General features: G+C 35.8%; 1 protein-coding gene across 2 annotated transcripts in view; it reads left to right on the top strand.

Moving 5' to 3' along the window:
• Positions 1-13,775, top strand: part of GTF2A1L (general transcription factor IIA subunit 1 like) — a 66,563-nt gene that overhangs the window by 51,004 nt on the left and 1,784 nt on the right. For both annotated transcript variants that reach the window (XM_023223825.2, XM_023223824.3), the window contains 2 exons: positions 5,866-6,126; positions 7,550-7,639. In XM_023223825.2, the coding sequence (XP_023079593.2) occupies positions 5,866-6,126; positions 7,550-7,639 (351 nt within the window). The remainder of the gene's footprint in view (positions 1-5,865; positions 6,127-7,549; positions 7,640-13,775) is intronic.

Consider the following 13,775-nt stretch of genomic DNA (forward strand, 5'->3'; position numbering starts at 1 on the left):
CTATCTTTCATCAAGTACTATGTTAGCTGTATGGTTTTAATATATTTTTTTTTTTTTTGTAGATATCCTTTATCAGATGGAAAAAGTTTTCTTTAATGTAGTTTGTTTTTTTAAATCATGAGTTGACGTTAAGTTTAAACAATTTTCCCCTATATCTATTGAAACAAATGGGTTTCCTTCTTTCATGTTTTGATATGGTGAGATACACTGACTTTTGAATGTTCAACTTTCAAATGCATTCTCAGGATAAACTTCATTTTGTAATATTATGTTATTTTATGCATTGCTGGATTCAATTTGCTAAAATTTCATTGTGGATTTTTCTTTCTATATTCATGAGGAATACTGGTCTGTAGTTTTCTTATTTTGTGCTGGGTATTAGGAAAATGTTAGTTTCATAAAATGAATTGCTCTATATCTGTATCTCTCCTGTTTTCTGATAGAGTTTTTAGCTTTCTGAATTTAGAATTTTTCTTTGTGGGAAGGTTTTTAATGGAATTAAATTTCTTTAACTGATATGTGTCTTTAGGTTATCTGTTTCTTCTTGAGTAAATTTTGGTAATTTCTTTAAATGAATTTATCCATTTTACTTAAGTTGTAAAATTTATTGAAAGTTGATAATATATTATTGTAATGCCTCGAGGATCTATGTAACATTCCTTCTTTAATTATTAATACTGTTTGCTTGTGTATTCTGTCCGTCTGTCTCTCACTCTTTCTCTCTCTGTCGTGCTAGAGGTTTTTCAATTTTTTTTTTTTTTTTTTTTTTTTTAGACGGCCTTGCTCTGTTGCTCAGGCTGGAGTTCAGGTGGTGTGATCTTGGCTCACTGCAATCTGCACCTCTTGGGTTCAAGTAATTCTCACGCCTCAGCCTCCTGACTAGCTGGGATTACAGGTGTACGCCACCACACCTGACTAATTTTTGTATTGTTAGTAGAGACTGGGTTTCACCCTGTTGGCTAGGCTGGTCTCCAACTCTTGACCTCAAGTGATCCGCCTGCCTTGGCCTCCTAAGGTGCTGGGATTACAGGTGTGAGCCACCCTGCCTGGCTAGGTTTTTCACTTTTATTAATAATTTCAAAGAATGAACTTTTGGCCTTACTGATTTCTCTCTTTTTTTTTTTTTCTGTTTTTAATTTCACTTTTTTTCCCTTTTAAAATTTTTATTATTTTCTTCCTTCTGTTTACTTGGACTTATTTTGGCCTTCTTTTTCTAGTTTCTTGAGGTGGAATATTAGGCCATTGATTTGAGACATACTTATTTTCTGATATAATAATTTAATGATATAAATTTCCCCCTAGGCACTGCTTTGGGTACATCTCAAAAGTTTGGACATTATGTTTTCATTTGCATTCAATTACAATTATTTTCTAATTTCTTTTGTGATTTAGTCTTTGACCATTGGGTATTTAGAATTGTGTTGTTTAATTTTTAAATATTTGGGGAATTTTCCAGATATCTTTCTGTTATTGGTTTCTAGTGTAATTCTTTTGTGGTCAGAGAATATACTTTATATATTTTAAATTTGTCAGGGTTTGTTTTGTGTTTCAGAATATGGTTTATCTTGGCAAACATGATGTGTGCTCTTGAAGATATTTGGCTATTTTTGGGTAGGGTATTCTTTATATATTAATTAGGTCAAGCTGATTGATTGCATTGTCCAGGGTTTCCATATCGTCACTGAATTTCAGTCCACTTTTTCTATTGACTACTGAGAGAGGAGTTTTAAACCTTTACCTGTAATAGTAGATTTGTCTATTTCTTCTTTTACTTTTATTACTTTTTAGTTTATTTTTGAAGCTATGTTTGTAGGTATATAAGTATTTAGGATAGTCATCTTCTTCAATTGATCCCTTTATTATTATTTAATGTTTTTTATTTATCTCTGATAATATTTCTGGTTCTGAAGTTTACATTTTCTGATATTAATAGAGCAGTTTTAGGTTTATTTTGATTAGTGTTCACATGGTATGTGTTTTTTCTGTTCATTTACTTTTAACCTACCTGTGTCACTGTATTTAAAGTGAGTTTCTTTCTTTCTCTCCCCCCCCTTTTTTTTTTTTGATAGTGTCTTGCTCTGTCACCCAGACTGGAGTGCAGTGGCGCGATCTTGGCTCACTGCAAGCTCCGCCTCCTGGATTCAAGCAATTTTCCTGCCTCAGCCTCCTGAATAGCTGGGATTATAGGCATGTGCCACCATGCCCAGCTAAGTTTTAAAAAATATTTTTAATAGAGATGGGGTTTCACCATATTGACCAGGCTGCTCTTGAACTCCTGACCTTGTGATCTGCCCACCTCAGCCTCCCAGATAGACAGCATATGGTTGGGTCTTGCTAATTTAATCCAGTCTGATAATCTCTATCTTTTAAATGAGATGTTTAGGCCATTTATATTTAATATAGTTATTAATCAACTTGTCAGGGTGTGTGTGTGTGTGTGTGTGTGTGTGTGTCTGTGTTCTTCCTTTTTTCTGTTTTCCTGAATGTTTTTGATTCTTTTTTGCTGTGTCACATCTACTGATGACCCCTTCAGATGAAATTTTTACTCTGATATTGTGGTTTTTATTTTTAGAATTTTGTGTTAAAATTCTTGTTTTTCTTTTTTCTTTCTTTTCCTAACTCCCCAAACTTGTTATCTGTGCTGAAATTATTTATTTGTTCATGGATTTTTTTCCACTTTTTTCACTAAATTATTTGTTGTATCAATCATAGTCTGACATTTCTAACTATCTCTGAGTCTGGTTCTCTTGATTGCTTTGCAGTGTGATGGTTGGTTTTGGTTGCTTTTTGTTTGTATTATTATTTTTGAGAAGGGTCTCACTCTGTCACTTAGGCTGGAGTGCAGTGGTGCAATCACAGCTCACTGCAGCCTCAACCTCCCTGGGCTCAGGTGATCTTCCTGCCTCCACCTCCTCAGCACGGACCATCACTCCCAGTTATTATTATTATTATTATTATTTGTATTTTTTGTAGAGATAGGATCTTGCTATCTTTCCCAGACTAGTCCTGAACGTCTGGGCTCAAGTGATCTGCCAGCTTTGGTGTCCCAAAGTGCTGGGATTACAGGCATGAGTGTCTGTGCCCGGCCTCATTTTTGATTGAATGTCAGACATCTTATATAAATAAAGGAGAGACTGAGGTAAATAGTATTTATAGTTGGAAATAGGCATTACTTTTCTATAGAGAGATATGTTTGTGTGTCCCATCTGTAAGGAGTGTCCCTCCTTAGATTTCAGGCTGCTTCAAGAAAAGTTGTGATTTTGTAAATTTATCCAGCTTTTGTTCATTGTTAGTGTGGTAGTAGCATTCTATTCAGCTTTTACATTATGGGCAGTGGGCCCTCTAAGATTTCTCTAATTTATTCATAGCAGAGTACAAATTTATCTTATTTATGTAATTTGGACTTATTTTCATTTTTGAGCACATAGTCACTAATTTTTTCATACATGTGATATTCCTTATATTTCATCTGTGAAGGAAATCTGTTTCCAATGTAGTAAAATTAATTACATGTAAACTTACATAATTTTGGTCTATTAATTTGAATTTTTCTACACAGCATTATTTGTTGGGTATACTTTTTCGAGAGTTCATTATTGGTAATATTCATATGGGTTTGAACCCTAGAAGGGCAGTTGTCCACTCAAAAACTAAGTTGAGTATATGCATATTATTAAAGTTGTATCTTAAGTTATTGAGATTATTAAAGTTGTATCTTTATTATTGTATTAAACATCACCTATGACTTGCAAACTCGAAGAAATATAAATAAAGGGCATCTATTCAAATCTTAGTAAAACTTCTTGGCTTCTGTTAGTAGCCTTCTTGACTGTTAAAATTCCCAAGACTCGGCCGGGCGCGGTGGCTCAAGCCTGTAATCCCAGCACTTTGGGAGGTCGAGACGGGCGAATCACGAGGTCAGGAGATCGAGACCATCCTGGCTCACACGGTGAAACCCCGTCTCTACTAAAAAATACAAAAAACTAGCCGGGCGAGGTGGCGGGCGCCTGTAGTCCCAGCTACTCGGGAGGCTGAGGCAGGAGAATGGCGTAAACCCGGGAGGCGGAGCTTGCAGTGAGCCAAGATCCCGCCACTGCACTCCAGCCCAGACGATAGAGCAAGACTCTGTCTCAAAAAAAAAAAAAAAAGTTCCCAAGACTTTCCAGGCTGATTTGATGAAAGCTCTTTGGGTGCTAAATCATTCTTCATTCCCCTCTTCGTAGCCCCTGTAAACCTTGCTTTTACTTTCCGTTTTTATGAATTTGCCTGTTCTAGGTACCTCATGTAAGTGGAATCATATAAGATTTGTCCTTCTCTGTTTGCCTTATTTCACTTAGTATGACCTTTGTATTTCTGATTGTAAAGGATGGAAAGTCATCTTTTCCATATACTTGGGCTACACTTCTATACTTCAGTCTTAAAGTTAATGTAACCTGTTGTTTATGCAACATGTGTGTCAACATATGTATGGATTTCCAAAACAACCAGCATTATAGCATCTGGAGCTTTCATCAAGTTTTCAAGGGGCCTCTGACTTTTCCAAAGAGGTTAAGAACTACTGCTATAGATTCTGTAGCATATATAATCATAAAACAGCCCCTGCTCTTAAGGAGCTTGACATTTTATTGATCTTTGTCCTACCTATGACAAATTAATTGGGGGGTGGGTAGTATAGTATGACCAATATAGAACCCTACATTGAAGAGTGAAGAGTGCAGGCCAGGTGCTGTGGCTCATGCCTGTAATCCCAGCACTTTGGGAGGCCGAGGTGGGCAGATCATGAGGTCAGGAGACTGAGACCATCTTGGCTAACACGGTGAAACCCCATCTCCACTAAAGATACAAAAACTTAGCTGGATGTGGTGGCAGGCACCTGTAGTCCCAGCTACTCAGGAGGCTTGTGGCAGGAGTATTTCCTGAACCTGGGAAGCGGAGCTTGCAGTGAGCCGAGATTGTGCCATTGCACTCCAGCCTGGGCAACAGAGCGAGAGTCTGTCTCAATAAATACATACATACATACATACATACATACATACATACATACATACATAAGAAAATGCCTATAAAATACTTGTTAACTGTGCTGGATGAAGGTAATGGTAAAATAATAGCCATCTACGTGACCAGAAGTGATTACTAAATTTCCTTTATGTGTTTTTTACTTTTGTTGCAGTGAATTATCTATAACATAAAAATTTGCCATTTTACCCATTTTTAGGTGTACATTTCAGTGGTACTAAATACATTCACAGTGTTGTACAACCATCACCACTCTCTATTTCCAGTACTTTTTAATCTTCTCAAACAGAAACTCTATACTCATTAAACAATAACTTTTCATTCCCCTCTTCATAGCCCCTAGTAACCTCGATTTTACTTTCTGTTTCTGTGAATTTGCCTATTCTAGGTGCCTCATATAAGTGGAATCATCTAAGGTTTGTCCTTCTGTGTTTGTCTTATTTCACTTAGTATAATCCTTTACATTTTTATTTATATATTAAGCACAATGACATTTGTCTTTTCTGTTTCATTGAATTATTGTTTAAAGTCAAATGAAATAGTTAAATCCTAATAGGTACTATATAAATTTAGATGGTATGTATAAAAACTGGTAAATATTATCTGAAAGTAATGAACTGATTTGCTGTCTCCCTATGATTGTAAGTGGGTGGTTACTTTATTTATAATTTACAAAATTATTCCTACATTACATAGAAATGCTAGGCTTATTCAGATTTTAATGTCATAAGGCAGAAATTTGCTTGAAGTGACCATTTGTGGATTGTCTGTTAATTTTAAATTTGGATTCAATATTTTATATGCCTTATTTGACTTGAACTTTAGTGTATTTCTTTCTCTATTTAGGATTCTAATTCACAGGTGGATTTAAGCATTCGGGTTGCTGATGATGATACTGGCGAAATAATTCAAGTCGATGGAACCGGTGATACATCTTCCAATGAAGAAATAGGAAGTGCAGGAGATGTAGATGAGAATGAATTTCTAGGGGTTATTGATGCGGGAGATCTGAAGGTACTTGAAGAAGAAGCTGACAGTATTTCAAATGAGGATTCAGCCACAAACAGTAGTGATAAAGAAGATCCTCAAGTAGACATTGTAGAAGAGGTGAGGATGGCTTTTGAGCTGAGACTTTCTTTATTAATTTATAACATTTCTACTTTATTATGCTTTGGAACCAAAAGGAATAGCAAGATTAATCTTTTCTTTACTCTTTTGAAATAAGACTTATTTGGGGCTGGGCATGGTAGCTCAAGCCTGTAATCCCAGCAGTTTGGGAGGCTGAGGCTGGTGGATCATTTGAGGTTTGGAGTTCGAGGCCAGCTTGGGCCAACATGTTGAAACCCTGTCTTTACTAATAAAACAAAAATTAGCTGGGCATGGTGGCACATGTCTGTAAACCTAACTACTCAGGAGACTGACGCAAAAGAGTCACAGGACGCAGAGGTTAAAAAAAAAAAAAAAGACTTAATATATCCTTGGATTTAAACTTTTAATCTTCAACTGTAATTTAAAACCAATAATAAATATTTGGGAATGGGCTTTTGTATTGATCTTAAGTAGAGGTAGTAGGTGATCTAGGGAATGGGAATGGCTGTTAAAGAAGGCAGCCTGGTAGAAACATATAGTATCTGCTCTAATTCTAATAAATGTCGTAAACTGCAGGTAGAGTGTGATTATTAAGAAGTGTATAAGTAGTATTAGCTATCATTTATGGTAGCTTTACATATGTGCCAGGCATCATATTAAGTCTTACCTGCCTTATCTTAATAGTCCCAAAGTCCTATGGTTCTTATTCCTATCCTGATTTTAGATATGAGGAAACTGAGATATGGAGAGAATTAGTAACTTGCCTAAGCTCAGTCTTGTAATTATTAAATGGCCAAACAGGGATTTGTTTTTTATTTTTTATTTCTTTTTTTGAGACAGCGTCTTGCTTTGTTGCCCAGGCTGGAGTGTAGTGGTGTGATCTTGGCTCACTGCAACCTCTGCCTCCTGGGTTCAAATGATTCTCACGCCTCAGTCTCCTATGTAGCTGGGATTACAGGCACACCACCATGCCCAGCTAATATTTGTATTTTTAGTAGAGATGGAGTTTCACCATGTTAGCCAGGCTGGTCTTGAACTCCTGGCCTCAAGTGATCTGTCTGCCTCGGCCTTTCAAAGTGCTGGGATTATAAGCGTGAGTCACTGCACCCTGCTCAAACAGGGTAAATTTAAATCCAGGCTGTTTGACTTTTAGTGCAATTATATTCTGCTGCTCTAGGTTCCTTTATTTCTTTGTTTTGTTTTGGTTTGGTTTTCGAGATGGAGTCTCAGTCTGTTGCTGAGGCTTGAGTGAAGTGGTGCAATCATGGCTCACTGCAGCCTCAACTTACTGGGCTCAGATGATTCTCCTACCTTACCCTCCTGAGTAGCTGGAATTACAGTAGTGTGCCACCATGCCAAGTTAATTTTTTGTATGTCTCTTTATCTTTAAAAAATTTAAAGCATCATAAAATTCCTTAATGTGATCATCTTTCATCTTTAGGACCCTTTAAATTCTGGAGATGATGTTAGTGAACAGGATGTGCCAGACCTGTTTGAGACAGATAATGTAATTGTCTGTCAGTATGATAAGGTACTGTATTTACCTTTTGGACTTTGGGTTTATTAATTGCATTTATAGTAGAAAGGTAAGTAAAATGATGGGAAATAAGATGGTGAGTTACACTTCACAATTAATCAAAACAGCAGTGTAATTCTGGAAATTCTGAGTGTGTATTTTGGGTCTAGCACTGTGCTATGTGATCTCAGTGATACCAGAAAAGGTGATAGTCCTTAAGGAAGTAATGATCTTATTGAAACAAGATGTTTCTTTTGGAAAACTAGAAAGACATGCAATGAGATGGTAGGTAAACCAACAGCTAAAATATGTGACAGGTAAACCAAATGCTAAAATATGTGGAATGTAAATCAAATGCTAAGATGAGTAGCATGTAAATCAAATGCTAAGATATGCAGCACAAATCGTAAGTGCTAGAGGTGGCTAGGAAATGTAACAAATCATTTGTAGTTGGAGTTCCCCACAAATCCTTCATGGGTGATGTGGGGTTTTGAAATGGGCCTTGAATGATTTGTAGGATACAGGTAAATATGGAGAATAAGTATCAGAATAGAATAGCCCAATAAAAAGCAGAGAAATGAATGGATGTAGTATGTACAAGGGACACTGAAGAGATAGCTCTGGCTTGAACAAAGTGTTCTCTTATTGGATGTATAGTACTAGGACATGAAGCTGGGTTGGGAGACAGAGTAGAAAGCAGGTTAGAATATCCTGAATGCTAGTAGGAAAAATCTAAACTTGGTCTGAGGGACATTAGCCTTCTGAGAAGGTTATTGAGAAAACTGTAATTGGGTTTAAAAGCTAGATATGTTTGATTTGGAAAAAGCAAATGGTAAAAGTGGGCAGGGCAGATGTGAAGTCCCCAGAGCCCAGAGCCCAGAACCCAGACTGAGGATGGCAGTGTAAGAACATGGAAAAGTCAGAGGTTATGATGGAAGAATCAGTGGGACTTGGTCATTAGCTGAAGGTGTCTCTCAGGTTTCCAGCCTAGAGATTATATTAGTAGCAGTTTAACTCTAGCAACTAAAAATAATACTGCTTTTTAAAAAACACTACAGCTGTGATTATATAGTCAAATGGGGAGTTTTTGTCCTTCATTCATGAATATTTATATTCTTAAAGTGGCTTTGAGATATAATTAACACAGTATACAATTCACCTATTTAAAGTATACAATTCAATGGTTTGTTTAGTATATTCATGGATATGTATAACAATTATCACAGTCAACTTTAGAACCATTTTATCACCTCAAAAAGAAACCCCATACTTTTTAATTCTCAGGGCAGTATTCTCCCCATTTCTACTACTCCAAGCCCCTAGGCCTAAGAAACCACTGATCTACTCTCTATTTCTGTGGATTTTCCTATTCTGGAATTTCATATGAAAGGAATTATATAATATGTGGTCTTTTGTTACTGGCTTCTTTCACTTAGCACGGTGTTTTCAAGAGTCATCCATGTTGTAACATATATCAGATCTTCGTTTTTTAAAAAAATTGCTGAATAATGGTCTATTGAATGGATATACCACATTTTCTTTTTCCATTTGTCTATTGATGGATATTTGAGTTGTTTCCACTGTAGGGGAGAAAAAATTAATACCTTTTCCTCACCCATTGCTATTTCTGGTTGAGGCACCTAGAAAAAGACAGATTAGCGAGAAAATCATTCAAATTTATTTTAATGTACATTTTACTGAAACAGGAAATTTTTTTTTTTTTTGAGACATAGTCTTGCTCTGTTGCCCAGGATGGAGTGCAGTGGTGTGATCTCAGCTCACTGCAAGCTCTGCCTCCCAGGTTCATGCTGTTCTCCTGCCTCAGCCTCCCGAGTAGCTGGGACTACAGGTGCCCGCTACCATGCCCAGCTAATTTTTTTGTATTTTCAGTAGTGACAGGGTTTCACCGTGTTAGCCAGGATAGTCTTGATCTCCTGACCTCGTGATCTGCCTGCCTCGGCCTCTCAAAGTGCTGGGATTACAGGTCTGAGCCACCGTGCCTGGCCAACACAGGAATCTTTAGAAATGAAGACCCAAAGAAACAGGGAAAAGTATTTTCCTGGACAGTCATATGGAAGTACGAGCAGAGGAAAAAAGTATATGATTTATGGCAATAAACTGGAGGGAGCTTAGTAAGACCTGTTTGTTCAGATTTTTGTGTCTCTGTGTCTTCAGAAATAAGGACACTTATTTTCCTTTGTGTACAGGGTAGGGACCTCTGTAATAAAGGTTCTATGACTTACTTTAGAGGAAGGTCAGATAATTCTTTCATGGCTTGGTTCAGGGGAGAAGGGCGAGGGCAAGGTCAGAAAGACTTTCCTGCTTCTGCCATTTTTTCAAATGTCAGGATGCCAGAATACATATGGGATGATGTGTTCTGAACCCCACAGATACCTTTTTGCTACAATGAATAATGCCTCTGTAAACATTTGCGTACAAGTTTTTGCATGGACATATGTTTTCATCTGTCTTGGCATATACTTAGGAGTTGAATTCCTGGGTCATGTGGTGACAGTTTAAGGAGCTACTAGACTATTTTCCAAAGTGGCTATAGTATTTTACATTCTTATTAGCAGTGTTTGAGGGTTTCAATTTCTCCACATCCTGACCAGCACTGGCCATGATCCAACTTTCTAATTCTAACTATTCTAATGGGTGTGAAATGGTATATTACTGCGGTTTTGATTTGTGTTTCCTTGATAACTAATGGACCTTTTATTCCAGTCACAATTTGAATATATTTAGGGGAAACAAAGGATAATGTTTTGAATTGCTGTAAAAAGAAATCTTTTTCTCTGAAAATAAGGTCACTTTCTCCCCTATAACATTTTATACAAATAGAAAATGGCAATTTAGATGCTGACTAAAAATATAAACATAAGAAGGAATAGGGGATAGAAAAGGAACAGTTCTTAGTTTGAAACTTGTTTTAGTTTCTTATAAACAATATATTGCCTTCTATGAAAAAAACATTATAAGGCACTTAATTATATATGCACTCCCTAAAGTCTCATGAAGAATTTTCTAGACCATTATGGATATGGTATCCTTTGTTTGCTGCAATGTGGGAGATAGCTTGTAATTAATTACATAGTACTTTGTATTTTTTCAGTGTGTTTTCTCATACATTATCTTTTGTTTCTTATAATAATCTTATGGAATAGATAGAAGTGATATTAAATATACACTGCTAACAAATCTAGTATCTTAGAACACTTCTACTTAGTGAATATTTTAAGAACAGCGGTAACAAAGTTAATGGAAAGCAGGGCATTGGGGAACCATTGAAACATTTTAAAAAGGGAGTGATGTAGTCAGAAGATAGCCAAAAGAATGTATCTATAAGGTCAAAGTGGGGTGAGGAACACTGTTATAGTGAATCTTTATGAAAGGAAAACTTTCCAGTGCTGGTCACTGGTTGATTTTTTCAAATAGTATTGAATGTAACCCAACTCAAGTCAATTGAAAGAACTTTCAGTAGTCTTTCAGAGCTTTACTAATTCAGTGTGTTTTATGGTCTCCGCACGCTTTTGCTGTGCCACTCTGCTGACTTACTCAGCTTGTTTTAAAGGCAGGTAGTATCAGTTCCTCTGGGAAAGTACTATAAATGCAGAATCCTGAATCCCACCCCAGAGTACTGGATAAGAATGTACATTTTAACAAGACTCCAAAATGATTTGCATGTCCATTAAATTTTGAGAAGCATGTTTGGCTTCTTTAGTATATTTTATTTGGATTTGATTAACAGATGGAATTTATCTTTAAAATTTAACAATTGGGGGAAATCTTTGAAAATATAAACAGGTACAGTGGAAAAGAGCTAAATGAAGGCCACTGGTTTACATACTGGATGAGAATTAGTTAAATGGTGTAGATATTTTGTTTCAGAGGCCTAGAGAATGTCTAAAATTAATATAAAGATTTAAATAATAAAGGCATTATAGGGAAAATTAATGGTGAAATGAAACCTTTTACTACAGATGGACATGTTCTGTGCTACAAATAGGACCCTATTTATAGTGGAATGTGAAACCATTTGAATATCCTATATCTTCATTTGACAGTTTAGCAGACTTGCTTATAGCTAACTTTATCCCTTAAATGCTATACAGTGATTAATTTCTAGGGGTGTAGCATGGTTTCTTTATATATACAGAGAGCTATGTATATATGTGTGTATATATATGATCTCTTTATATATATCTATATGTCTAATAGTCTATATATATGTACATTTCCTTCTTTGAATAGATAGTGCACACACATGATTGAAAAATCAAAATACTATAAAAAGGTATACAGTGAAAAGTCTGGTTCACATTCCTTCACCATTTGTGCTTTCTGTTAGTAGCTCCTTTTCCTGTCTTGAATGCAAATAAGTAGTTATATTAGTTTTCATAGAATTTCTTTATTCAAATACAAATACAAAAGATAACATAAATAACACTATATTCTGTACCTTGTTTTTTTTCTTTAAACAACATTTCTCTCAGATCTTCCCATATAAGGAGGCTTTCTTTGTGATGATATTAATAGCTGTATAATATCCTATTGTAGGATTACTAAAATTTAACCAGTCCTCTACTGATGGATATTTGTGATTTTTCAGTCTTTTGATTTGAATTACTATGTACATAAGATATTTTCATAATGTGTGCAGATATATCTATTGATAGCATAGGTCATAGGCCAATGCTACTGTGATTTAATTATTAAGATTTTTAATATCTGGTAAGGCTAGTAATTCTTTACTATTTTTTTTTTTTTTTGCAGAGTTTTCCTGGATATTCTTGTTTATTTTTCATATTAACTCCAGAATCAACATGTCTGGTTCAAAATAAAACCCTGTTGGTATTTTCATTGAGATCATATTAATAAAATTTGTTATTTTAATGATGTTGGGGAGGAATAGGTTGCAATTTTAGATGGAGTGTCTGGGGGTCCCTTATTGAGAATGTAATAGGGTAAATATCAGAAGGAAGTAGGGGAATGAACTGTGAGGATATTAGGGTTTAAGCATTTTAGACAGAAGGAACAAGAAATACAAAAGTCCTGAGGTAGGAGTTTGCCCATGTGTTCAGGCAACAGTGCAGAGGCCAGAGCAGTAAGTTAGGAAAAATGAAGAATCTTGTAGTCCATTGTAAGGGCTTTAGTTTTTTGATGGGAGGGCATTGGAGAGTTTTGAGAAGAGAAATGACATGTGATTTATGTTTTTAGCAGACACTCTGGGTATGCTATTTATAGTAGACTGAAAGTGGGTGTTGTCAGGGAACACGGGTAAAAACAGGAACTAGTTATGAGGCTATTGTATTAATCTGGGCAAGAGAAGATGATGGCTGAGATAAGAATAACAGTAGTGGTAGTGGTAGAAGTTTTTGGAATATGAATATATTTTGTAGGTAGAACTAACATGTACTGATGGATCTGGATATGGGACATAAGTAGCAAGCATAAAGAATACCTCTAAGATTTTTGACTTGAGTTCTTAGAAGAATGAGTGATCATTTCCCAGTGAGGTGGGGAAGATTGTGAGGTTTGGGGAAAAGAGTACAAGTGTCATAGTTTTAAACTTGCTTCAGATACCTACTTGACATTCAGGAGAGGATGCTGAAGCAGTTGAGTGAGAATCTGGGATTTAAGGGAGAGGTGTGAGCTAGACATAAATTCTTGGAGTCAACAGCATATAAATGGTGTTTAAAGTCATGAGACTAGGGTCACCAATAGTGAGTATAAGCAAAAATAAGAATCCTGGTGTACCTTAAAATTGAGAGGTAAGAGATACAAGGAGGATTCAATTAAAGAAACTAAGGAGTGGTCAGAGAGTGGAAAACCAGGGGATTTTAGAAGCCAAGTGAGGAGAATATTTCAAAGAGGAGAGAGTGTTGAATGCTACCAGTAGGTCAAGTATTTCTTCAGTGTATTCCTATTTAGCTCTTTGGTTGTGGTGCTAATTGGCTTATTCCTCTGGAATGTCTTCTAACTGTTGATTCTATGCATGAAGGCTATGAATTGTTTCTGTATATTAATTTTATATCAGCATTCTTAGTAATTTTTCATTGATTATTTTGGAGTTTTGAGACATGCAATCACTGTATTTATAAATCTATTCCTTCTCAATTTTTATATCTGTACTTATTTTTTCTTGTCTAAT

This window comes from Piliocolobus tephrosceles, chromosome 15, assembly GCF_002776525.5.
Source record: "Piliocolobus tephrosceles isolate RC106 chromosome 15, ASM277652v3, whole genome shotgun sequence".
Lineage (NCBI taxonomy): Eukaryota > Metazoa > Chordata > Mammalia > Primates > Cercopithecidae > Piliocolobus > Piliocolobus tephrosceles.